The sequence below is a fragment of the Cebus imitator genome, unplaced genomic scaffold (genome assembly GCF_001604975.1).
Source record: "Cebus imitator isolate Cc_AM_T3 unplaced genomic scaffold, Cebus_imitator-1.0 Scaffold118, whole genome shotgun sequence".
In the NCBI taxonomy this organism is placed as follows: Eukaryota; Metazoa; Chordata; class Mammalia; order Primates; family Cebidae; genus Cebus; species Cebus imitator.
The window spans coordinates 5,613,196-5,637,037 of record NW_016107433.1 but is presented as its reverse complement, the minus strand read 5'-3'; the positions used below and the strand labels follow the sequence as shown (position 1 = coordinate 5,637,037).

Below are 23,842 nucleotides of genomic sequence, written 5' to 3'. Positions count from 1 at the left end.
CAGAAAACTTATTAAACATTTCACTCTATTCACAAGGAAATGTATCACTTAGCATTCCCACTCTGTAAGAATAATTCAATAGAAGAAAAATAATGGTTCTTATCCATCGAAATCTTATTATTTAGGTCAGAAGAAAAAACATATACATAAAGGACCTAGGGAGATATGTGTAATAATATGCTGATGTGTTGCCTTCCTATATAAAGATAACACAAGTGACTTGGGAGGAAATGGACTTCTGGCCACAGTTCTTGGACTAAAATTGGCATTAAAAATCCCCGGGTAAAGGAGCATTGCAAGGAGTCAAGAGTGAATTATTGGAATGAAATGCTGGAAAATGAGAGGCAGAGATATTGTTCAGGTACATCTGGGCACTGACTCTGTCTCCTTCTCCTGAAGGAAGATGTGACTTTGCAGATGCTACTCTGTGTGTGTGTGTGTGTGTGTGTGTGTGTGTGGTGTGAACTCTTCCTGCTAATTCATAATTTACCTGAAATGCTGCTTGTCTCATCCTACATTTTCATTCCTTTATTCATTAATTCATTCATTAGACACAGACTAGGCACCTATGTTGTGCCAGGTATTCTGCTGGTAGGACACATCCCTGAGTTGATGATGCATCTATATGTTCTGTATTTTCCATCATCCCTTACGGCAGTGACATGTGAGGGAAAGGTAGATAAAGAGGTAGCCTGTAGGCAGTCCTTAGTGTCCAACCTTGCTTATTCTCCTCCTACTCATTCTTTAAGATTCTGTTTAAATCCTGCTGTCCTTCCTGTTTTTTCCCTTCAAAGCTATCTTTGCTCCAATACCACAGATTTTACTAGCATGTCCTTAATGTGGTATTCTATATTTTGTCTGTAACTATTTCTGTGCATTTTAACTTCTAATTAGATTATAAACTCCTGGAGGGCAGGGTCATGTCTGCTCTTCTGGGGCCTAGATTAGAGATTCATACATACCTATGTATTGAATGAAAGAAATGAAAATAGAGTCCAAGTAATCTCATTGGCTCCCAAGGCTTTGAGCCTGTGGCCTTGGCCTCATTAACAGAGTCCTTCTAATGCAATGGCTTTCAAATTTTTAAATTAACTTTTAAAAAACAGATTTATTGAGGTATACTTTATATATCATGAAATGCAACCATTGTTAAGTGTGCAATTCAATGACTTGTAATAAACTTATAGAATTGTGTGACCATCATTACAATCCAGTTTTAGAACATCTCTATCATCCCCCAGAATTTCCTCATGCCCATTTTCAGTCACTCCTTCTCTTTCCCCCAGCTCTAGGCAACCACAAATCTGCTTCCTGCCTCTATGGATTTTCTGCCTTTTTTAGACGTTTCACTTACGGATCTGTTTAATATATAATTTTTTGGCTTCTTTAACTTAGCTTTTTTTTTTTTAATTTGAAGATAGAGTTTTCCTCTGTCACCCAGGCTGGAGTGTACTGGTGCAATCTTGGCTCACTGCAACCTCCACCTCCCTGGTTCAAGTGATTCTCATACATCAGCCTCCCTACTAGCTGGGATTACATGTGAGCACCACCACACCCAGCTAATTTTTGTATTTTTAGTAGAGATGGGGTTTTGCCATGCTGGCCAGGCTGGTCTCCAGCTCATGGGATCTGCCTGCCTTGACCTCTCAAAGTGCTGGGATTGCAGGTGTGAGCCACTGTGTCCAGCTGCATAATGTTTTAGAGGCTCATCCAGGTTGCAGCAAGAATCAGTATCTGATTCCTTTTCATTGCTGAACAGTATTCTGTTGTATAAATATACCACATTAGGTTTATCTGTTCACCAGTTGATGGATATTTGGGTTGTTTCAGTTTTTGGCTATTATGAATACTGCTGCTGTGAACATTAACCATATACTAGCCTTTGTGTGGGTATATTTTCATTTAGTTAATGTGCTCAGCAAATATTGTGGTACAACTACTACATCAAGCACTACACTAGCTAAATAGGGATATAACAGTGTAAGAAACAGACAAAATCCCCAGCTTTGTGGAGTTCACATCTAATATGTGGAGAGAGAAAACTAAGCAAGTATATATACATAGTGTATTAGAAGGTCAAAATGCAATCGGTGAGAGTGAAACAGGGGAGGAGGATGCGGAATGCCAGGATGGAGGAGGTTATATTTTTGAATTAAATGTTTGCATGGAGGACCAAAGTGTGAAGCTGACATTTAAACCAAAACTTGGAGGCAAAAGAAGGCATCTGGAATGCTCCAGGGACAGAGAGCCCTGGAGGTGGAAGCATACCTGGTGGTATTTGAGGAGCCCCAGGGGTTGCAGCCACTTTTTTTTCTGGCTGGAGCAGAGAAAGTAAGGGGGAAAGGTGTGCCTGATGGAGTCAGATAGGAAAAGGAGGTGAGCTCTTTAGGATCATATAGCCATTCTCGAGACTTTAACTTCTTTTGGGGAGATGAAAGACCATTGGAAGGTACTGAGCAGAGGAGCAAATGATCTCCCTGAGCTTTTACAAAGGACACACTCACTGTTTATTGGAAATCAGCTCTAGGCCGGCAAAGACAGAAGCAGGGGGACCAGACAGGAGGCTACTTCAAAAACCCAGACAACAAAGGATGATGGCGTGGACCAAGATGGTAGCAATGGAGGGTAAGAGAAGTTGTTGGGTTCTAGATGTATCTTGAAATGACAGGCCACAGGATTTGCTGCCGGGTTACAGGTTGGATTGTGGGACATGATAGTCATCCATAACAGATGATACCAGGGTTTTGGTTTGAATAACTGGAGAGATGGATTTTAATGAGATTAATTCAGTAAGAGCTGGGACCTGAAAGACAGAAAATCTCTATTGACAGTGGTGGTGGCAGCACAGAGAAGGTAAAGGAGGCTCAGTCCAGTGCAGAGCCAGAAAGATGATAGTTGATTGTGTCAGTACAATCTGAATGACCCTTTCCAGGAAAGTGTCTCATCCTAAGTGCCTCAGAATTGAGAAGACAGACAGAGAAAATGGACCCACTATGGTCACCAGGCAAAAGAAATTCTAGGCAAAGACACACTGAACTCTTGACCTGAATATCCAGTGTATGTCACTGGAGGAAAGTTGATGAGACTTCTTTTCTAAGCTGAGCAAAGCTAAATTTTGTATTTACTTTGTGTAGCTATAATTGCCAGCATTTATATTCAATGTTGTTGTTAAACGCTCTCAATTTTTTCAAGATAAGAATATTGCTATTCTCACAACTCATCTGTGAATGATGTCTGGAGAGAAGGGAGTTGGGAGTAGTGTGTGTGGTGTGTACATGAACGTATGTGTATGTGCATATTCATAGATAGAGGGGCTTCTGAAGAGCCTGAGTCCTCCTGCTTACATAGTAAGTTAGGAGGGTGGGGAGCTACTTGGAAAGAAACATGATCACAAATAAGTACTTAACATGGACAGAATTAATGCAAAGGGGTGAACATCCTGGAGTAGGGTTAATTCAGAAGGGCTTATTTTAGTATATACCCAATAAAATGCTTATCAGGCCAGGCATGGTGGCTCATCCCTATAATCCCAGCACTTTGGGAGGCCAAAGTGGGAGGATGGCTTGAGATGAGGAGTTCAAGACCAGCCTTGGCAACATAGCAAGACCACTATCTCTACAAAAAATAAGAAAATTGGCTGGGCACAGTGGCTCACGCCTGCAATCCCATCACTTTCAGAGACCAAGGTGGGTGGATCATGAGGTCAAAAGATTGAGACCATCCTGGCCAACATAGTGAAACACTGTTTCTACTAAAAATACAAAAATTGGCTGGGCTTGGTGGTGTGCACCTGTAGTTCCAGCTACTCGGAAGGCTGAGGCAGGAGAATCATTTGAACCCAGCAGGTGCAGGTTGCAGTGAGCTGAGATGGCGCCACTGCACTCTAGCCTGGGTAACAGAGTGACACTCTGTCAAAAAAAAAAAAAAAAAAAAAAATAAACAAAAAAAACAAAAAAAAAGCAAGGCACCTGGAATCCCAGCTACTTGGGAGGCTGAAGCAGGAGAATCACTTGAACCCAGGGGGCAGAGGTTGCAGTGAGCCAGGATCACACCATTGCATTCCAGCCTGGGCAACAAGAGTGACACTCTGTCAAAAAAAAAAAAAAAAAAAAAAAAAAAAATTAGCCATGCTTGTAGTCCCAGCTACTTGGGAGGCTGAGGTGAGAGTATCACTTGAGCCCTGGAGTTTGAGGATGCAGTGAGCTGTGATCACACCACTGCGCTCCATCCTGGGCAACAGAGCAAGACACTGTCTTTAAAAAAAAAAAAAAAAAAAACCTTATCAGATTTTGCCATAATCCTTTTTCTTTGGCTTTGTAAGCACCTGTCCACTGCTGAGTGTGTATGACCCAGCTGAAAACTAACTGTGGTCTCCTGTTGCATATTCATTCTTTGCTTCCCTTTCCTTCCGTGTCCCTATTTTTTCTTCATTGCCCAGAATGAGAGAAGTGCCCTTCTTTGAAAAGAAGTCAAACTCTCTCTCCCTTTAGGGCTTCCCCTCTAGTACCTGGTACCCCCATCTATACTTAGGTATGTTTAGAATTGCTCTTTGGCCTTAAAGCTTCCTGTGGGAAATAAATGCCTTTTCCTAAATGACGTGTATAAAGCTTAGCAGCCTGGCAGGGATACTGTTGAAATGTCAATGCTTTATCTTCCCCAGAGGTCATATTGAATCTTCTGGGTTTAATTTTGGTCTGAGGCAACATGATGGGCTAGCCAGATGATGAGAATTTATGCATCTCTTCCAGTACAGGACAAATATAGCACCTGACCTAATTTGCCTGGTTATAAAGATCCAAGGACTGCTTATATCTGCAGAGAAACTAGAATTCTTTGGATAGGAATTTTAAACATTTGTACACTATAGGTATCAATGGGTTTAGAGGAATCAAATTTCAAAGACTTGGAGAAATGCCTAGACTTATTTGAGACCTATTAAGTTTCTACTTGTTTATCGTTATGTATTCAAAAGTTTATTTTTCTAAATTCTAAAGGAATAGAAAATCACACACTATGGATTAAGCCTACACTTCACTTACAAATGTGCTGAACAGCAGTATCACAAAGGCACCAACTTATTTCCTATTGCTTCTTTGTCTTTTTTTAAAAAACGTTCTTTCTAATGAAGACACAGATATTTTATTAGAGTCTTCTTTGACTTTTAAACTGAGATCTGAAGAAAATAAGCACGTTGGAAATGATTTTACAGAGGTAAGATTAGTTCTTAAAATGACCATCTGGTGAGAGATGTGATTCTGGAGGCCATCTGGTCTACCAGGTTTCTCAGCTGGATTTCTATCCAGGTCTCAGCTGCTTGAAAAGATGGGGACTGCTGGCTGTCCATAGGAACCTGTTCCAATATTTAGTCAACCTTTCAGCCCTACTTGTGGTCAAAGAGATTATAGCTATTGCTCCTTCCTTGCCTATGTGACCACTTGATCACAGAAGGAAATTAATTGGCCTGGCATGATTTGCCTTTTGAAAAGTCACGTTGGTTTCCACCCAATACTTTGTGCTTTTCAAGTTGATGCTAATTGATTGATGTTAAGTTCTGTATTTTCCTTGTATCGAAGTTAAGCTGACAGGTCTATAATTACCAGGATTGTCCTTTTTCCCTTTTTAAAAAGATGAGCACTTCATTTACCCTTTTTCAGCCTACAGGGACTTTCTTTATCCTTTTGAGTTCTCAAAAATAATCACTAGCAGCGATGTAATAACACCTGCCAATTCCTTAAGTACTCTTCGAAGTATGTCATCAGGCCCTGCTGATTTGCCTAAAGCTGGATTTTCAAAATACTTTTTAACCATTTTATTCCCTGCTCTAGTTTGCACTGACTAGGTTGGCATTGTTCTGATAACTAAATCCCCAATGATTTTTTTTTTTTATTTAAGAACCAAAAAGTCTCACTGTCTTTTTTTTAATGGAGATTTTTTTCTTTACTAAGAAACTTAAGAGTTGGACACATCAAATTGAAATAATTTCCTGGGGAGGGGACCAAAACCCACAATAGGAAGAAAAAATTAACACTGTCTGGGCTATAGCAGAACCCAGAGAATATATTTGTATAGTTGAAAAAATCTCAAAACCTAAAATGCAATAAAATAAATAAATGGGGAAAAAAAAAAAAGAAAAAAGAAAAAATCTAAATGCTTTATAATTGACCTTTTCATACAAAATTATCTATTACATTTGTGATTTTCAGTTCTTGGTATTGAGGTCTATGGGACAATCTAGGAAATCTTCAAACTTGAGCTGAATTGCATGAGGCGTTATTGGCTTTTGAATCAGTTTCTCCTTGTTCAAGAGGTAGCAGCAGCAACCATTAGCACAGATGAGGACTAAATCACTTTTTCAGTCATTTTCATGAACTTCTTTTCCTATCTTTGAGGTAAATGAGATATTCCCTTGGAACTTTACTTTAGCCTTATATCACTGGATAGGTTTATCTGTTACTTTTTTTTTTGAGATGAAGTCTTGCTCTGTCACCCAGACTGGAGTGAAGTGGCACTATCTTGGCTCACTACAACCTCTGCCTGCAGGGTTCAAGTGATTCTTCTGCCTCAGCTTCCTGAGTAGCTGGGATTATAGGCACCTGCCAACACACCTGGCTAATTTTTGTATTTTTAGTAGAGACAGGGTTTTGTCATGTTGGCCAGGCTAGTCTCGAACTCAGGTGATCCATCTGCCTCGTCCTCCCAAAGTGTTGGGATTACAGGCGTGAGCCACCACATCCAACCTTATCTGTTACTTTTTACGTCTTCTACAAATTGCATTTCTTGTACTTCCTTGTACCAGTAGAGCATAGAACTGTGTGTTTAAGTGACATGAATTAATTTTAGATGCATCTTTCTGATTTAGACATTATTCTCACTAGTGACTTCTGTTTGCCTGAAATTCACTTTAAAAATAAATGTATTTTAAAATAATTTTTTTTTTTTGAGACGGAGTTTCACTCTTGTTGCCCAGGCTGGAGAGCAATGGCCCAATCTCGGCTCACTGCAACCTCTGCCTTCTGGGTTCAAGTGATTCTCTTTCTGCAGCCTCCTGAGTAGCTGGGACTGCAGGCACCCGCCACCATGGCCAGTGGATTTTTGTATTTTTAGTAGAGACTAGCCTGTTAGCCAGGCTAGTCTCGAACTCCCGACCTCATGATCCACCCGCCTCGTCCTCCCAAAGTGCTGGGATTACAAGTGTGAGCCAGCGCGCCCAGTGAATAATTTTTGATTTACAGGAAAATTGTAAAAGTAGCACAGAGAGTTCCCATACGTTCTTCACACAGCTTTCCCTAAGGTTAACTTCTTAAATAAGTGGGTACATTTGTCTAAACTAAGAAATTAATGTTGGAACATTACTATGAACTATACTTTATTGGATTTCACCAGTTTTTTCACTACTGTGTTTTTTCTGTTCCAATATCCAATCCAGGATTTCAGACTGCATTCAGGAGATTCAATTAAATATATATTTTTTCATTCCCAATGACTCAAAATGATACTGTGTAATAATGCCCATCAAGATTCTACTAATCTTCACATATTCAACGAATTACTTTTATCTGCAGGAATCAAACTTACCTTATATAGATTAATGCTAAAAATAGTGTCCTCTGTACACTTCAAAGATGAGTTTGGCAATCTGAGCTCTACTGAATATCAGGGCATGTACCCTATGCTCCCATCAGGGAATGCAACCTGGGAATATGGCTCAAAAGGCCCTTTCTTTTCTGAGTTTGATTATTTTATTATGATATCTCTGTTGTTCTTTTCTCCTTTCACTTTAATTGAGATGCTCTTTTGATTCCTGGGCAGGGTGAGTTCTACAGTGAGGCAAGTGAGGTGCAAATTTTAAGAAAGCACTCTTCACTCTGTTTCCTGCTCTGTTCCTGAGATTAGGAGCATAATGTATTCTTGATTTGTAAGGTCATGTCGCTTTTTTTCCTATCACTCACCCCTTCCCTGCCACTCCTTTTGTTATACATAACATCTAATGTAATATTTTAATCTTCTTACATAATTGTGGTCCTAACTCCTGCTTGTTTCCCCAGCTCCTCGTTAGACAGTAGTCAGAATTTCAGAAAGTCTTGGTTTCCCTTTTGTTTCCATATTACATTTCCATGTGGAAGGCAGATCTTAAAGGGATTTTCCAAGTGGATGAGTATAAGTCTACATCTAATTGTGTATTTGTATGCGTAGTCTGCTATTTAAATTCTGCACTAAGTGCTAGGGGAAAGCTTGTTTCAAGCTGTTAGACCTTCTTCTGGGCAATTAGAATAATAAAATGCAATTTAATACCTTTCTCCTTCCAAGTTGCCAGGTACATTTATAAGCCACATGGCTTTTCCTGACTGGGGGAATAAGAAAACTCATGACAGCAATGGTGAAATATCCTAAAATGTTAATATTTAGAAAGAAGTAAATTACGATAATCTTCTTCCTGAGATCCATTTAAGAAACCAGTGGATTTTTTCTCTATTTGTGACTTCCTGAGGAAAGTAATGCTTATGACATGAAGTAGAAATGCTTTGTTGGTAGTATTTCTAGGGCATTGCAGAGGAACAATTTGTGGTTTCAATAGTGAAGCGGTAAGTCCTGGGAGAACTCTAACAGACGCAATGAAAAGAGGCCAGATTCTTGGCCACAAACAGTGAAGAACACAGTGGTGGCTTCACAGCCTCCCAGAGGCTAACTTTGGGTGTCCAGCAACAGGTCTGTGCAGCTAGGACCTGCTTTATGTTTACTGAGAATTCAAGTCACTAAATGGAAATGAAGACCACAAGTAAAGAATTCTTGGAAACATGAAGTGTTTAGAGAGCTGTGAGAAAATGTCTCCCAGCTGGCTCTCCAGCTTGTGTGGATAAATTTAGAGACTGACTTAAAGGCCTCAGGTTTAGAGCTTCCAAAGAAAGAAAACCTCAGACTGAAACGAAATTGCCTTCCTCAGACTGAAATGAAATTGCCTCAGCTGATGAACAGGCTAGACTCTAGATAAGTATTGGTCCAAAATCACAGTCTCCTGAAAGATGTTCTTGTCAGGAGGTCTGCGTGTTCACACATATGTAGGATCAGTGTTACTGAGTGTCTTGGCTTGGGCACCCTTTAAAGTAGGCTCTGTGACAAGGAACTGAGCAAGTAGTAGTTGATGTGGGAGGTGGTCTTAGGACTCTGGTTGGGGAGTGGGAGACTGAAAGAAGGAAGGGAAGGAAGCTGATAAAAAGTGTGTCCACTCGTTGATTGATGGGCATTTGGCTGGTTCCTTATTTTGGCATGTGGTATATAGATACAATGGAATGCTACTCAGCCATAAGAAGGAGTGAATTAATGGCATTTGCAGCAACCTGGGTGGAATTGGAGACTATCATTCTAAGTAAAGTAACTCAGGAATGGGAAACCAAACATCGTATGTTCTTACTCATAAGTGAGAGCTAAGCTATGAGGATGCAAAGGCATAACAATGATACAATGAACTTTGGGAACTCGGGGAAAGGATGGGAGGGGTGAAGGAGGGTTGAGTATATAGTGCTCGGGTGATGGGTGCACCAAAATCTCACAAATCTCTGATAAAAAACTTACTCATGTAACAAAAAAAAAAAAAAAAAAAGAATTTGGTAGAAAAAAGGTGTGTCATCAAGCTAGTTACCGATGTGAGCAACCGGGCTCAGCTCTATTGAGGAAGGCTGCAAGACTCCATGCCTCGAGTAACCTCTGACTAGGGAGAAAGGAAGGTGGGAGATTTAATCTACCATCCCCCATCTGATATTGCTTGAAAGTTGCTTCTAGAGGCATTAACTCTTGAGAACCTGAGCTTGTCCTATGATCAGGTTCCTGTGTCCAGAAGAAAAGCTCGAAAACAGTGAGACACAGGTGCGGCAATAAAGACCCCTTGCTACCCTGATGAACACTGATACCTTGGAGCAGGTGTGATGCTTTTTATTTTCATGGTTGACTTAGAAGTTTATCTGAGATCCATAGCAGATGCGGCTCTCCTTGTATCACTGTGATCTGATATTTTCAGGGCAATGGGCTGTAAATACAGGTGTGAAAGGCCAGATAAGGAAAATATTGTGCCTAGCATGTACATGACCTTGGAGATAGACGGAAAAATCCTGAAGGCAGGAGTGACATTTTCTGTATGTATGTGTGTTAGGGTGTGTGTGTTTAATTCTCTTAATTCTCTCTCATTGCTTGTTCAATAAGTGCTCTTGAATGAACGGTGAAACAACTTTCTATTGTTTCCCCCTAAGGCAGCAGGGGCAGAAGTCAAGGGAGCAGGGGTGGCTGGCTGCTGCCAAGTCCCTTACGTGGCTGCTGTTCATTGCCTCCTCCATGCAGAGCTGATTGTCTTGCAAGGTCTTCCTTTGTCTCTTGCAGACATCATGCAGCTTCTTGATGTCAAGTTGCAGGCTTAACAGCTTGCTGTTCAGGCTGCTCACTTCTCTGTCTCTCTCCCCTGCCTAGGCAGCCAGAAAAACAAAAGCATCAATTATAAGCTATCAAGAAAGTGCTTGCTTTCATTCACTTAACAGGTTGACAGTGACTTTAAATTTGCTGGAAATTTGTCCATCAACCGTTAGCTGTTATTACTCATCCTGTGTAACATTTACACAGTTTCCAATTGCCTGGTGTCTGAGTGCTCTGCATTATTCAGACAATTACTGATTTATATTAATTAATCTTCACCACACTGTGGGGGTGCACCACAGACAATTCCCCTGTTTTTCAAGAGGAAGTCAGTGCCTAGAATAATTCCAGGCACCTAGTGGACTGTCTATAAATATTAATGGCTCTGCCACTGATGAACATATTGAGATGTCAAATGAACTTGTCAAGACAAGTATAGTGAATCCATGATGGGCTTGATGTGGGATTCTGAAGTCTCTTATCTTTCTCTTCCACCCACTAGACCAAAGGATCTCCCTCACCTATAAACCCGGTGCTTTTCTTTGGAGGCATTCACAAGGGAAACAAAAGTGAAATCCCTGGGCTGGTGGCATAAGATCTCTGTCTTTGATTATGAGTGAAAAGAATTAGCTAACTGTCTCTAGATGGGGATGGAAAGTAGTGATTGACATATAAAGAGTGTATGGGGCAGAGCAACTTGAGTAGGGGTGTGGGTGCAGAGTTGTTGTAGGAGGGTGGGGCTTCATCACACCACGATGCCACCTCTGCTCCCAGTGTTGTGGTTGGCAATGGTGTCAAAGAAATGAGGAAGAAGTCCCATGTGAAGCTGTGTAGTCCTTCATTTCTTTCACTATGCTGGCTTTCTACAACACTCATGAGCACCACTGCTGAGTTTTAAATCTAGGAACTGAGGCTGGTTCCTTTATGGAAAGTACATAGTTTGGCTCTGTGTTCCCACCCAAATCTCATCTCAAATTGTAATCCCCACGTGTTGAGGGAGGAACCTGGTGGGAGGTGATTGAGTCATGGGGGTGGTTTCCCCCATGCTGTTCTTGTAATAGTGAGTTCTCATGAGATCCAATAGTTTAAAAGTGTGGCACTTCCCCTCGTTCTCTCTCACTCCTGCTGCCATGTAAGATGTGCCTTGTTTCCCCTTTGCCTTCTGCCATGATTATAAATTTCCTGAGGTCTCACCAGGTATATGGAACTGTGAGTCAATTAAACCTCTTTTCCTGATAAATTACCCAGTCTCTGGTAGTTCTTTATAGCAGTGCGAACATGGACCAATACAGTACCTATCTCTTAGGTTAGATTACCCAGAAGTTTCTTAAGTGAAGATTCATGTCATCTATTAAAGAAACACTCCCAGGAAAAACCAGCATGGAAGAGGGGGAAGCCAGACAGGGAAGGGGAAAAAACCAAGTACAGGTACATTTTCAGAGAATCCTGTGGGCAGTAATTTTAGCCTGATCATACAGGAAACTCTGGAATATGAGTTACACTTTAGAGTCTGTCCTGATTGGTGCTAATGAAAGCTGGGCTGTCAAACTCAGCATCAGTTAGTCAATGGCCAATGGCTGCTCCATGGGTTATAAACTCCTAAGAACTTCCAACTCTCTGCCCCTGTAGGCAAAGTGACTTCAATAGTCACAAGGTAATTCTTCTAAGAGAATTACAGCTACAAAAGTGCACAGTAGGTAGGGGATTGGTACATGGAAATAGTGAAGGAATCTAAGCCACAGTGTCCAAGGTCTCACATCTGGTTAGCAATAAGGCCTGGAGAGCACGTTCATCCTGACCCTGTAGCTAGTGCTCTGCCATCATATCTGACTGACTGGTCTGTCTTTTGAAATATATGAGCTGTATAACACACATTCCCAGAGGAACTGGAGACCTGATATGGATATTGTAAATCAAGCCTTACTGGACAGGTCAGTTTAAACAACTCCTGCACAAGGCCGAGGGGGTGCAGAGGACAACGGTGAGAATCGGACACTGCAATGTCAGAGTATTCGGAATTCAGGAGGTTTCCCAGAAGTGCTGCTGTCTCTGCTGATTTATTTCTTCATTTCCATTTAGTACCTGGATTTTTTTTTTAATTTTTTTTACCACTTTACAGTTTAATTAGGTTAACGGCATGGCTCTGTCATTAAAAGGATTTCATTATCTCCAAACTCTCCCTCCTCCTCTCTTGCTCCTATCCTTCGTTTCTTACTTCCAGAAAAATAACAGTGGATGTCAACTGCCCCAAGCATGTAATTACCATTAAGACAATTACCGGGGACTCTCTTAACAGAATGCGTGTAGAGTGGCTTTAAAAAATGGTGTACAGACACTGTTTTCTAACTTGGAAATAAAATCCTTAACTCGATAAAGAGTGGTAGTTTGATTCTGGTGCTTTGGATCCCTTTCTTGCGGTTACCACACTGGGAATAGGGTATGGAGCCTATTTCCCTCTGGTAAAGGGGACCCTAAGGAGCCTCTCCACTCTGGCCACAGGACTTTCTTTGGCATCTATGAGCAGGTTAGGTGACAACAAAATGCCTGCTCCATAGGAGAGCCAAATGCCCTATACTCTTGCCTTGGTGCTGAATATATGTGTTTCAAGGCAGAGACCCTGACACCAGATTGTTCCCCATGGAGACTAGCACACTGAGCGCTCACTAACAAAATACTGATGAGACACACTTGAGTCTTTCTAAATTAAAAGTTAAGTGCTCTCTCTCAAGCCAACAAAAATATCCTTTCTTTCCCCAGTTTTGGATGTCCTCTGAGCAGAAGAGGCCTGATGGTCCAATTTTTTTGTACCACCAGAACTTCAGAATTGAATCCTTAATGTAGATGATCTCATCTAATTTGTATATTTAGCGTTGGCTCAGAGTCTCTCAGAAAATGTCTTCATTCATGAAACAAAAGGTTTGGAATAAATCATCTTTCTTTGAACATTCCTTAAACCAGTTGAATAACAAATACGTTTGGACGTACGTCAAGTGAAATTTACTTTTGAAAACAAAACTTAACCATTCTCTCCTAAAGACCAAATTATAAAGAGGTTGTGATGCATCAGAACAGGGGTAAACATTCTGGGAGAGTGATCAGGCGATTTCCAGAACCATGTTCTATTTTTAATTGTAGGAAGTTATCAGAAAAACCTGTGCTCAACTCAGAACCCCAGAAAAGCAAATGTTTCCAAGGTCTCAGTGAACCTAATTTCTTGCTAGTATCTTGCACAGATATTACCTGTAAACTATTTATAATCGTATCTACTTTATGAAGGCTAAATTCCAGGCAGATGCCTTTTGAGTATCAACATACAATAGGAAAAGATTTAATCTGACATTTCATCAATCATAGCTCTGTAACCATTACTAGGGCATGAGATGAACTGAGAACATAATGTTGACCCTCAGGCACCATCTGATCCTGTCCTGGATCTGAAGTCATTAACAATGGCTGAAATCACAAGTCTCTGCTGCTAGGTGAGTTTTCATTTACCTAAGTCATGTACTTACATACCCGGTTTGTCTTCTATAAGGATGGAACCTGGTCACTCTGCTTTGAAACATATGACATCAGCAGCAGCTATCAACCCACAGGCAAAATGACTAGTGCTGATACAGTAGTTGTTGCCATATTCCTTATAACTATTGGAAAATAGGTTATTTACTCAAGCAAATTTTCTGTATTGATTAAATGGATCTTTTGTCAAAAAGCATGGTATCTCAAACATGTATTTCAAAATAGGAGAAGAAATTTTTCTCTAGGTTTCCAAGTATTGACAGTCTCAAGCTTCTTCTTGGGGGAAGCTGATGTTAAATTGAAGCTCATGATTCAGTAGCACTTTCAGAGCACAAGAACATTGCAAAGATTCAAAATGGCAGCATTCCCAGGGATTTGGCATTTTAAGAAAACTTGGGTGGCAATTTCCAGAGTAATTTTGGAGTCAACCAATAACACCATAAAGGTCATCATCTTTGGGATATTATCTTATTTGTCTGAGGATGAGGACAAATCTTCAATCATCAATGGGAAACCACTTTTAACCACCAATAATATCAGAACTATTGAATTTATAGAGTGTTATGCCTTAAGAAGCATGAAGCCTTAAAAACTAACATTGATTCAGGAATTTTTACATTTCGCTTGTGTCATAATAGAGTTTAGAGTTATCTACAGTAATTTTAAACACTATTATTGGTATTACTAACTTGATTCCCAAGTTTACTTTTCCATTTATAGAAATATTATAGTTTTTGCATTACTTATGATGGGAATTAATGGATACTTATACAAGGTTTTGCCTGTGAACAAAAATTTAGAACCATTTATGTTCATATACTGAAGAGAGACTATATTTTATGGTATTCTAAATTCTTTAAAACTTGGCACACCCTATAAGTATATAGTCTAGGACACATATGACATATGGTGGAGATCAGCCAGCTAAGGAATGTGGGCTGATTTTGTTGGCACTTGGGCAGTTTTCACAGACTTTCACTACCATATCACTTGAGAAATTATTCTACTAAGACGGTAAGCTCCATGAGAGAAGAGATTTTTGTCTATTTTGTTCACTGCTTTATTCCCAGCTCTGAGAACAATGAATACCTGGCACATTGAAGATGCTGCAAAGATATAACTTAAATGAAGAAACAGCCTTCTTGAAAATCCATACCAGATACTTGTTCCCCACAGAACTGGTAGCAAGTTCTGTGTGCCTCCAGCAATGCAGCAGGCAAGGAGTGGACTGCCTGTTTCAGAATCTATTCACCTCTTGGTAGGAGGTCTGTTAAAAAGGACATCCTATGTGGGACAATCCTTTACTCATCAAAACAGCCCCCTTAAATCCTTTCTGGAACAAGGTAGGGCATACACAAATATTGTTGTTGTTTCTGAGACAGGGTCTTTGTCGCCCAGGCTGGAACGCACTGGCGTGATCACGTCTCACTGCGGCTTCAACCTCCCAGGCTCAAGTGATTCACTTACCTCAGCCTCCTGAGTGGCTGGGACCAAAAGAGCATCCCACCACACCTGGCTATTTAAAAAAAATTTATCTTTTATACAGACAGGGGTCTTACCACGTCGCCCAGGCTGGTCTCAAACTCTTGGGCTCAAGCGATCCTCCTGCGTTGGCCTCCCAAAGTGCTGGGATTACAGGTGTGACTCACCACACCTGGCCCCATAAACACAGTTTGACCAAAATATTAAACTAATCAGACACTCCATTTTCATATCATTCCAGATAAAGAAAGAATGTTAGCAACAATAGTTAATATTGATTAAGTGCTTTCTATATGCACTATATTTGCAAACCCTCACGCCAAGTCTTTGGAATAGGTGCTCATCATTCATATTTTCTAGATAAGGCAAAGGAAACTTAGAGTAGGCAACAAACTCGGTATAATCATACTGCTGGTAGATACGAACCCAGACTCACCCAGCTTGAGTCTGGGGTCCTAAACACTATGTTCTGCTGCCCACCTCTGTCCATGATATTTTGTGATGCTTATTACTGGAATTTTGAATCATAAAACATGAAAAAGTGTTGCTTGTAATGAAGATTCAACTCCATGTATGTAGAGGAGTTAGGAGCCTTACCTCATCTTTCATTTCCTTGGCAGCTCTCAATTCTCCTTTAACCTTTAGTATTTTCCAAGCTTTGTTATAAACCTGAAAAAGTCCAAATATTTAAGATGGAAAAAGTATAAACGAGCCTGCCCTTTAAAGATTTTCCCAGCTGGATCTATGCCCTCAGCAAGAGGTTTGGAAAATTTTCCTGAACTGTTAGCAATACCTTCTTGCCTACCCATCTGTTTGTGTTTTCCAAAGTGTGTTAAAACCTCACGTGGCAGGACTGTGGTTTTACATCTTTTCCAGAAAGTCAGTACTTGGTGAACCAAATGCTTTCTGAATTCACCCTTTTTGGAAAGCAAAAAGTCTGAATCAAGTTTACTTTTTGGATGTCTATGTACTCTATGGCTCAGATATAGTTAACATTATGTACTTATTATGAACCAGACATGATGTGCATGACCCAACTTCATTCTCACATGAACCCTGGGAGGCAGGCACTACTACTATCTTCATTTATAGATGAGAAACTGAGGCCCAGAGATGGTAAGTGACCTACCCAAGGTCACAGAGGCTCACTTACTACTCTGTGAGGAGCTTCCATTAATTTTGTAACTATTCATATGAAATACCTGATGATGTGATGTTTTTGAAGCATCAACTTGCCATAATGTTGGTGCTTATAAAGTTAGGAAACTTGTGAAGTGCTGAGACTTATCTAGATAGAAAGCCTCCAAGGAAACCAAAGATCTTTGCACATGTATGTGTGTGTAAGCACAGGATGATGCATTTGAAGTCATAATGCACTGAACTTATTAAAATTATCTAATTCATTCTGTTTTTAACCCTAAGAATAGAGAATATTTCCACCAGGAACTTACCTGCAGAACAGCTCAAAGAATGAGAAGCTATCAAAATACTCATTCTTTGTAATAAACCACACCCCTATCACTAATATAAGCCAAGAGGAAGAAAGAATGCTGGTGATCTATGGAATTTAGAATGTTTTATGGAGCAGAATTCTGATCTCCTGCATTGTATGCCCTCTGAAGTCTTCATGCACAGAGGTGTGCTGTGGGAATGGAGGTGTGCCTCAGGCTCACCTGGTGGGGACAGGCTAGGTGATGGTGCAGCAACAAACAATGCCCAAGTCTCAGTGGCTTACAACCGTGAAGATTTATTTTTCACTCATTCTGCATGTCCTTTATGAGTCAGCTGGGGCTCTGCTGCACATTGTCCTCAGTCTCCTGGTAGCCCTCAGCTGGCGGAAACTTCTATTATCTAGTATGTTGCCTGTTGCCATGGTAGCAGAAAAGGAACTTGGAGAATCACCTACTGGTTCTTAAAGTGGAAGTGAAACACTTTGCTTCGGCTCACATTTCATTAGCCAAAACAAGCATGCCCAACTTCTTCCTTTATCTCCCCAAAGAAATATAGGCATATGTCAGAGAGATTGCAGGTTCAGTGTCTGACCACCAAAATAAAGCAAATATCACAGTGAGGCAAGTCACATAAATTTCTTGGTTTCTCAGTACATAGAAAACTTACATGTTTATACTATATTGTGGTCTACTAAGTGTGTAATGGCATTATGTCTAAAAAAACAAGGTGCATAACAATTAAAATAATTTATTGCTAAAAAATGCTGATGCAAACACAAGAGAGCACATGCTGTTGGAAAAATGGTGCTGATAGACTTGATGCAGGATTGCTACAAATCTTCAATTTGTTAAAAATGCAGTATATGTGAAGCATAGTAAAATGAAGAGCAGTAACATGAGGTATCCCTGTATTGGGGACATCACAAATGACTTCCACACTAGTCAAGCAAGAAGATTAAAAATAGTGTGGCATAAAGAACACTAAACAGGGTTCTAGGCCACCAAGCTTCTAAACCTCATTCAGCACCTCACTGGAGGCGTGGCCTTTGGAAAGGCCTTCATCTCTCTGAGCCTATGTTTCTGCTTCTGAAGCTGTAATAAATGGCCTTTAAAGGTCTTTCCTAGCTTTAATGTTTACTGATTCAGTGCTCTACCATGATGGACATCTTTCTTTAGGAGGCACTATGAACTCAGCTCAAGTATCATACAAAAAGCTATAACAGAACAAATGTATCCTTGAGAATCACACTTCTCTTCAGGCAAGCCTGCTGCATAGTCAGGAGATGATTCTGAAATCTTGTGAAAAGACAGAAAAATGATTTTCTAGATTGTGATGATTTCATCCACTATGAAGTTACGCAGCTGTAGTTGCAAGAGGCAAGAGCATTTCAAAGGAAAAGTAGAAGGCACAGGTTCTAATAATTGCATGACAATATATTGAAATGTACTAAGTAAGGTAAATAAGAAGAAAAAAAGAGAGCTGGAGTTTGTCCCATGAAGGAGATGTCAGAATCTTGAGTCATTAACAATAGCAGTGGGCCGTTTGGAAGGGTTTATGATGAAAAAACTGGAAGTGTTATATGATAGGTTTCTGATGCATTTGACAGTAATGTTTGCCAGATGGATAGGGAAGAGTGCTTTGAGGGAGCCCCACAGGCTTTATGAAATGCTCATGTGAACCTTCACAGTGCTGTACAACTGAAGAGTGCAGCTGGACAGACATTTTGTGGAGGAGGGACTCATCCCAGAGGGAGGGGCTCTCTACCAGATCCCCAGCTACTGACTCTCTGGAGCCAGGACTTTATTCATGTCTCTCTCTTCTCAAACCCTTGTTCTTACATATTCTGTTCTGCCTCTGTGTCTCTGTTGAGACCTTCACTTCTTCATGCCTTGTCTGTTCCATCTGCCCAGGGAACTCCTTTCTTGTATTCAAAATTCCTGCCATCTGCTTTTCAAAGTAGGCCTTCTCTTGATGACAGCTGTATCTAAAAAAAAAAAAAAAAAAAAAAACATGATTGTAGTGAAAACAAAAACTTGGCCAGAGCTTCTAGTGAAGTTTTGTGCCTCTCTTCAGTCCACTCTCAGAGCACCTTGCAGATTCCCAAGAAACACCTAACACCACATCTCAAATGGGTGACTACGGTAGCAAGTATCAAGTTGGGTGTGCAAAAAGAGAATGTAACAATTTCTATTACTCACTGTTTTTGTAAGCCCCATTTTCACCAAATGGGAGAAAACATAATCTTGGTAATTTCTGAGAAAATGCCATGACTTTCAGGTTAAAAATGAATCAATTCATGATTCCCTCGACCTCTTTAAGGCCTCTCCAGAGTCTGCCGAAGTTTTTGAGATCCCAGTTTGGGATTCTGGCACCAGGGGAAGCTTCTGGTCCATGGTCATGGGCATCTCTCCCAGCTAGAGTATGGTGAGGTGTCATTGTCCTGGTCAGTAGGCCACATGTATTAGTCTGTTCTCACATTGCTATATGGATATACCTGAAACTGGGTAATTTATAAAGAAAAGAGGTTTTTTTTTTTTTTTTTTTTTCCTGAGGCAGAGTTTCATTTCGTTCTTGTTACCCAGGCTGGAGTGCAATGGCGCGATCTTGGCTCACCGCAACCTCTGCCTCCTGGGTTCAGGCAATTCTCCTGCCTCAACCTCCTGAGTAGCTGGGATTACAGGCACACGCCACCATGCCCAGCTAATTTTTTGTATTTTTAGTAGAGATGGGGTTTCACCATGTTGACCAGGATGGTCTCGATCTCTTGACCTCGTGATCCACCCGCCTTGGCCTCCCAAAGTGCTGGGATTACAGGCTTGAGCCACTGCACCCGGCCAAGAAAAGAGGTTTAATTGACTCACAGTTCTGCATGGCTGGGGAGGCCTCAGGAACCTTACAATCATGGCAGCAGGCACCTGTTCACAAGGCAGCAAGAGAGAGAATGAGAGCCAGCAGAGGAAATGATAGATGCTTATAATACCACCAGATCTCGTAAGAACTCACTCGCTATCATGAAAACAGCACGGGGGAAAATGCCCCATGATTCAATTACCTCCCACCAGCTCCATATTACAACACATGGGGATTACTGGATTATAATTCAAGATTACACAGCCAAACTATAGCACCATATATCCTGTGTCCTCCTCATTCTAAGGGCTTTGGATTGTCTGGCCCTTCCTCATCCTTTGAAGATGCTCCTCCCTGTTCCCCATGAAGACACAAATACATGCACACACACGAGTGGTCTCAGACCGTCTCTTAGACCTGTCCTATCAACATTCGGTGTTTTGCCTTGAAAGGTATTGAGAGAAAGGGGACAGGATGCTCACTTTCCTGGTTTTGATTAAAAGTCTCTCTTTAGCCCTTGGATCATTAAACCTATCTGGGAATCTGTTGTCTTGCCTTCTGCCCCATCTCATATATCTCACCAGGGTCTAATTCTCCTGCTTCTGTTCCAATTACCCTATTCCTTTCCTTTTCTAACTCAAAGGGCATTTGTTTAGTTTTGGAGAGAGGAAGGAAAAGGGGTACAAGTGAACAAGTTCTCTGAAATGCAGTTTGAGCAGGCCAGCATGTGAAACACATCAGTTAGTACTTCACATACCACCTGTCCACATTAGCTTGCACAAATGCCGTTATCACAGATTGCCAATGTTGACTCTCTCCCCCAAGGAACTGTTAACTGTCTGGGTATATAGTTGACTCCTGGCCTTAGAGCAACATTGTTGCCCTAAGGAACACTGACTATTTATTTTCCTTCATGGCCTGGATAGAAGAATATCAAGGGTCTGTTTTTCCTAATCTAAAACATGTTTCCGGGTTTTCAAGGAAAGAGATGCTTTTCTTGTTTAAAACTAAAGCTATCTTTGTGGGATAATACAAACTACTTAGGCTTACCTAAACTAAGCCATAAGTCTTTCCTTTACTTATGCTGGGCTTTAGAATTTTCTCCAATGTTCTACCTCCTACCAATGAAAACAGTGGGATGAATCTTAGAGTTCTTAATTATTGAAATGATGAGAGGGTGCTCAACATTGTCTCTATTTTTAAAAATATGTGAGCCCCATGAACAGACAGTGATGCTCATTGTATACTAAAATATTTCTACCCAGAATGTATGATTAAAGCCAATGTGCAGAGGCTTGTCATGAAGAGAGTTCACCTTTTTGAATCCAAATCCAGTTCTAAAGGAGAAAATCCCTGGTTGTGCAGGGCATAACTGGTAGGAGGAGATGATATGAGGAGATGATGTTAGAGATGGTATTTGCCAGGGTTTGGGGTTCTGCATACTAACATAGTGAATAGGAACCTGATACCAATGTCACTGACTGAGCCATAGTCCTATCCCAGGAGTGTGGTTCTTCTGGAGAGAAAGTAGGGCTAGTCAGGTCTCCCCAAAAAGAGGCTTTTGAATGACAGAAGAAATAAGGGGCCAGGAGGAGCAGAAGGAATCCAGGATTTATGAGACTCACTGTCCTAGGTGAAAGCCTCTCCCTGTGGCTCTCTCCTTTGCTACCTTTCACAGAGGCTGTTTGTTGTCTGATCCAATATCCATATTCTTTTATTTTCCTTAGTAACAGACACTCATTTTATTGGGATGCACATGCACTCATCTAAAAGACTATATCTCCTAGCCTCTCTTGCAGCTAGTATGACAATGTGTCTAAGTTTTGGTCAGTGAGACACAAAAGGAGGAATTGTGAGGACTTCCATGAAATCTTCTTAAAGAGAAGTAGTGCACAGCTCTTTGTTCTTCCCACTTTTCTAATGGCTTGCAATGCTGATTTAATGCCTGGTGTTCCAGCAGCCATCTGGAACATGAGGCCTTAATGATATGGAACCAACATTGCTAGCCCTGGATAGAAAGAGCAATTTCTATCTTGGTTAAGTCATGATTTTGTTTTTAATTTTTCTGTTTCATACAGCTGAATCTAATGCAAGCTGATAAAACACCCTTATTAAAGTTATTCTCGGAGAGTTCTCTCTACAATTCACTCACTCTTTCTAGTACCTCCACTAGTTGCTTATTCTGTACATTTTGGAACCCCTGTTTCGTTGTGGATCAGATCTTTGGCGATTCCACAGACATGTTTTTCAAATGCCCTTTCCCTTTCTCGCCTTGCCTTGGTTTTCTCTTGAGACATCAGTTCTTTATTTTCTGATGTCTTTCTCCTTCTCCACTTGCTGTATGGAGTAGAAAGAGCCAGGATTAGGGAGAGAGGAAGATCTCATCCTTCCCACTGCCACCACCATTACTCCCATGCCATTCTGGAAAATTTCCTGTTTTGAAGTACATAGTCCATCTAATCTTTGTTGCCATTGTCACTGGCTGACATGGAGAAAATTCTCCCACTTGATTGCTCTTTCTTTCTTTATGAAATATATTCTTTCTGCCTGTCAAAAGTCACACATCTTCCAGACCCAACCCAATTGCCATTTCTTTCACCTTTCCTACAACTACATGTCATATTAACACTTGTATGGCAGTTACTATATGCTGGGCAGTGTTCTGAACATAAAATAACAGAGCCAATCCTCACAGCAGTCTTGTAGTGTGTACCCTTCCCCCCTTACAGCCCTTTTCCTACACCCCTTTTAACACAATGATCTTTGTGATTTGCTTTGTTTCTCCCCAAAGGTAGCAGGGATCTATTCTGGTGAAAGAACAGGAACACACAGATCTTTTTGCAATCATTTTAGATTTCCAGAAAAGTTGCAAAAATAGTACAGAGTTCCTGTATACCCTTTCCCCAGTTTCCCCAATATTGACATCTTAACATGATAATGATACGATAATCACAACTAAGAAATTAACATGGGTCCAAAACTATAAGCAAAATGACACACTTTGTTAGGATGTCACCAGTTTTTCACTAATGTCCTTTTTCTGTTCTAGGATATGGCCCAGGATTCCACATTGCATTTACTTGTCTTACATCTTTAGACTCCACTAATCTATGATAGTTCCTTTGTCTTTCATGACTTAGACACTTTTAAACAGTACTGGAAAGTTATTTCATAGAATACCCTCAGTTTGAATTTGTCTGATTTTTTTTTTTTTCTTTTTGAGACAGGGTTTTACTCTGTTGCCCAGGCTGGAGTGCAGTGGTGTGAACATGGCTCACTGCAGCCCTGACTTCCCAGGCTTAAGCAATCCTTCCACCTGAGCCTCCCAAATAGCTGGGACTACAAGCACGCACCACCACGCCTGGCTAATTTTTGTATTTTTTTGTAGACAAGGTTTCATCATTTGCCCAGGCTGGTCTCAAACTCCTGAGCTCAAGCCATCTGGCTGCTCTAGCCTCCCAAAGTGCCTGATGTTTCTCTGTGCTGAGATTGAGGCTATGCATTTTGAGCAAGTGTATCACACACGTTCTTGGTGTATCATGTCTGGGGTTACCTGAGATCAATGCATCTTATCGCTGATGATGTTAACCTTTGTCACTTGGTTATGCTGGTGTCTACTGGGTATTATAAAGTAATAATTTTTCCCCATTCTAATTTATAAATATCTTGAGGGAGATACTTTGAGAGTATATAAATATCCTGTTTTTCTTCAAACTGTCACCTGCTATCTTTAGCAAGGTGGATCTCACTTGCAATAATTATTATAGTAGTATTCTAATATATGGGGTCTTCTTTTTCCTTTATTTCTTCTACATGTATTCACTGGAATTCTTCTGTAAGAAAGAGCTGCTCTTTCTCTCCTATTTAATTAATGTTTTGTTTACATCACTATGAACTCATGTATATCTATTATATGGGTTATAATCTAATACTGTTATTTATTTTGTTGCGCAAATGTTCCAGCTTTGCCTAATGGGAGCTCTTTCAGGTTGGCTCCTGGGCCCTTTCAACAATACCCATTCCTAAGCGTGTCCTTAATTTCAGGAACAAGATGCTCCAGGTTCATCTTATACTTTTCCCTGCCTCAGCCACTTCTTCGTGGAGTCAGGGTTCACATTTTGACTCAAGTTAACTTCTCTGA

At 40.6% G+C, this 23,842-nt stretch overlaps 1 protein-coding gene across 2 annotated transcripts in view; it reads right to left on the bottom strand.

The window, feature by feature from the left end:
• PMFBP1 (polyamine modulated factor 1 binding protein 1) overlaps positions 1-17,268 on the bottom strand; it is a 52,032-nt gene extending 34,764 nt beyond the window's left edge. Inside the window, exons 1-4 of one of the 2 annotated variants that reach the window (XM_037742343.1) lie at positions 17,073-17,268; positions 15,997-16,068; positions 10,299-10,451; positions 9,906-10,021 (exon numbers count right to left, since the gene is read on the bottom strand). Coding sequence is in view for 1 of the 2 variants with exons in the window: in XM_017539354.2 (XP_017394843.1) it covers positions 10,299-10,451; positions 15,997-16,008 (165 nt within the window). In the remaining variant the exon portion in view is untranslated. Of the gene's footprint in view, positions 1-9,905; positions 10,022-10,298; positions 10,452-15,996; positions 16,069-16,850; positions 16,950-17,072 lie in introns of those variants that run through there. The other variant, XM_017539354.2, reaches the window with a different exon arrangement.
• Between the last annotated feature and the right edge of the window lie 6,574 nt (positions 17,269-23,842).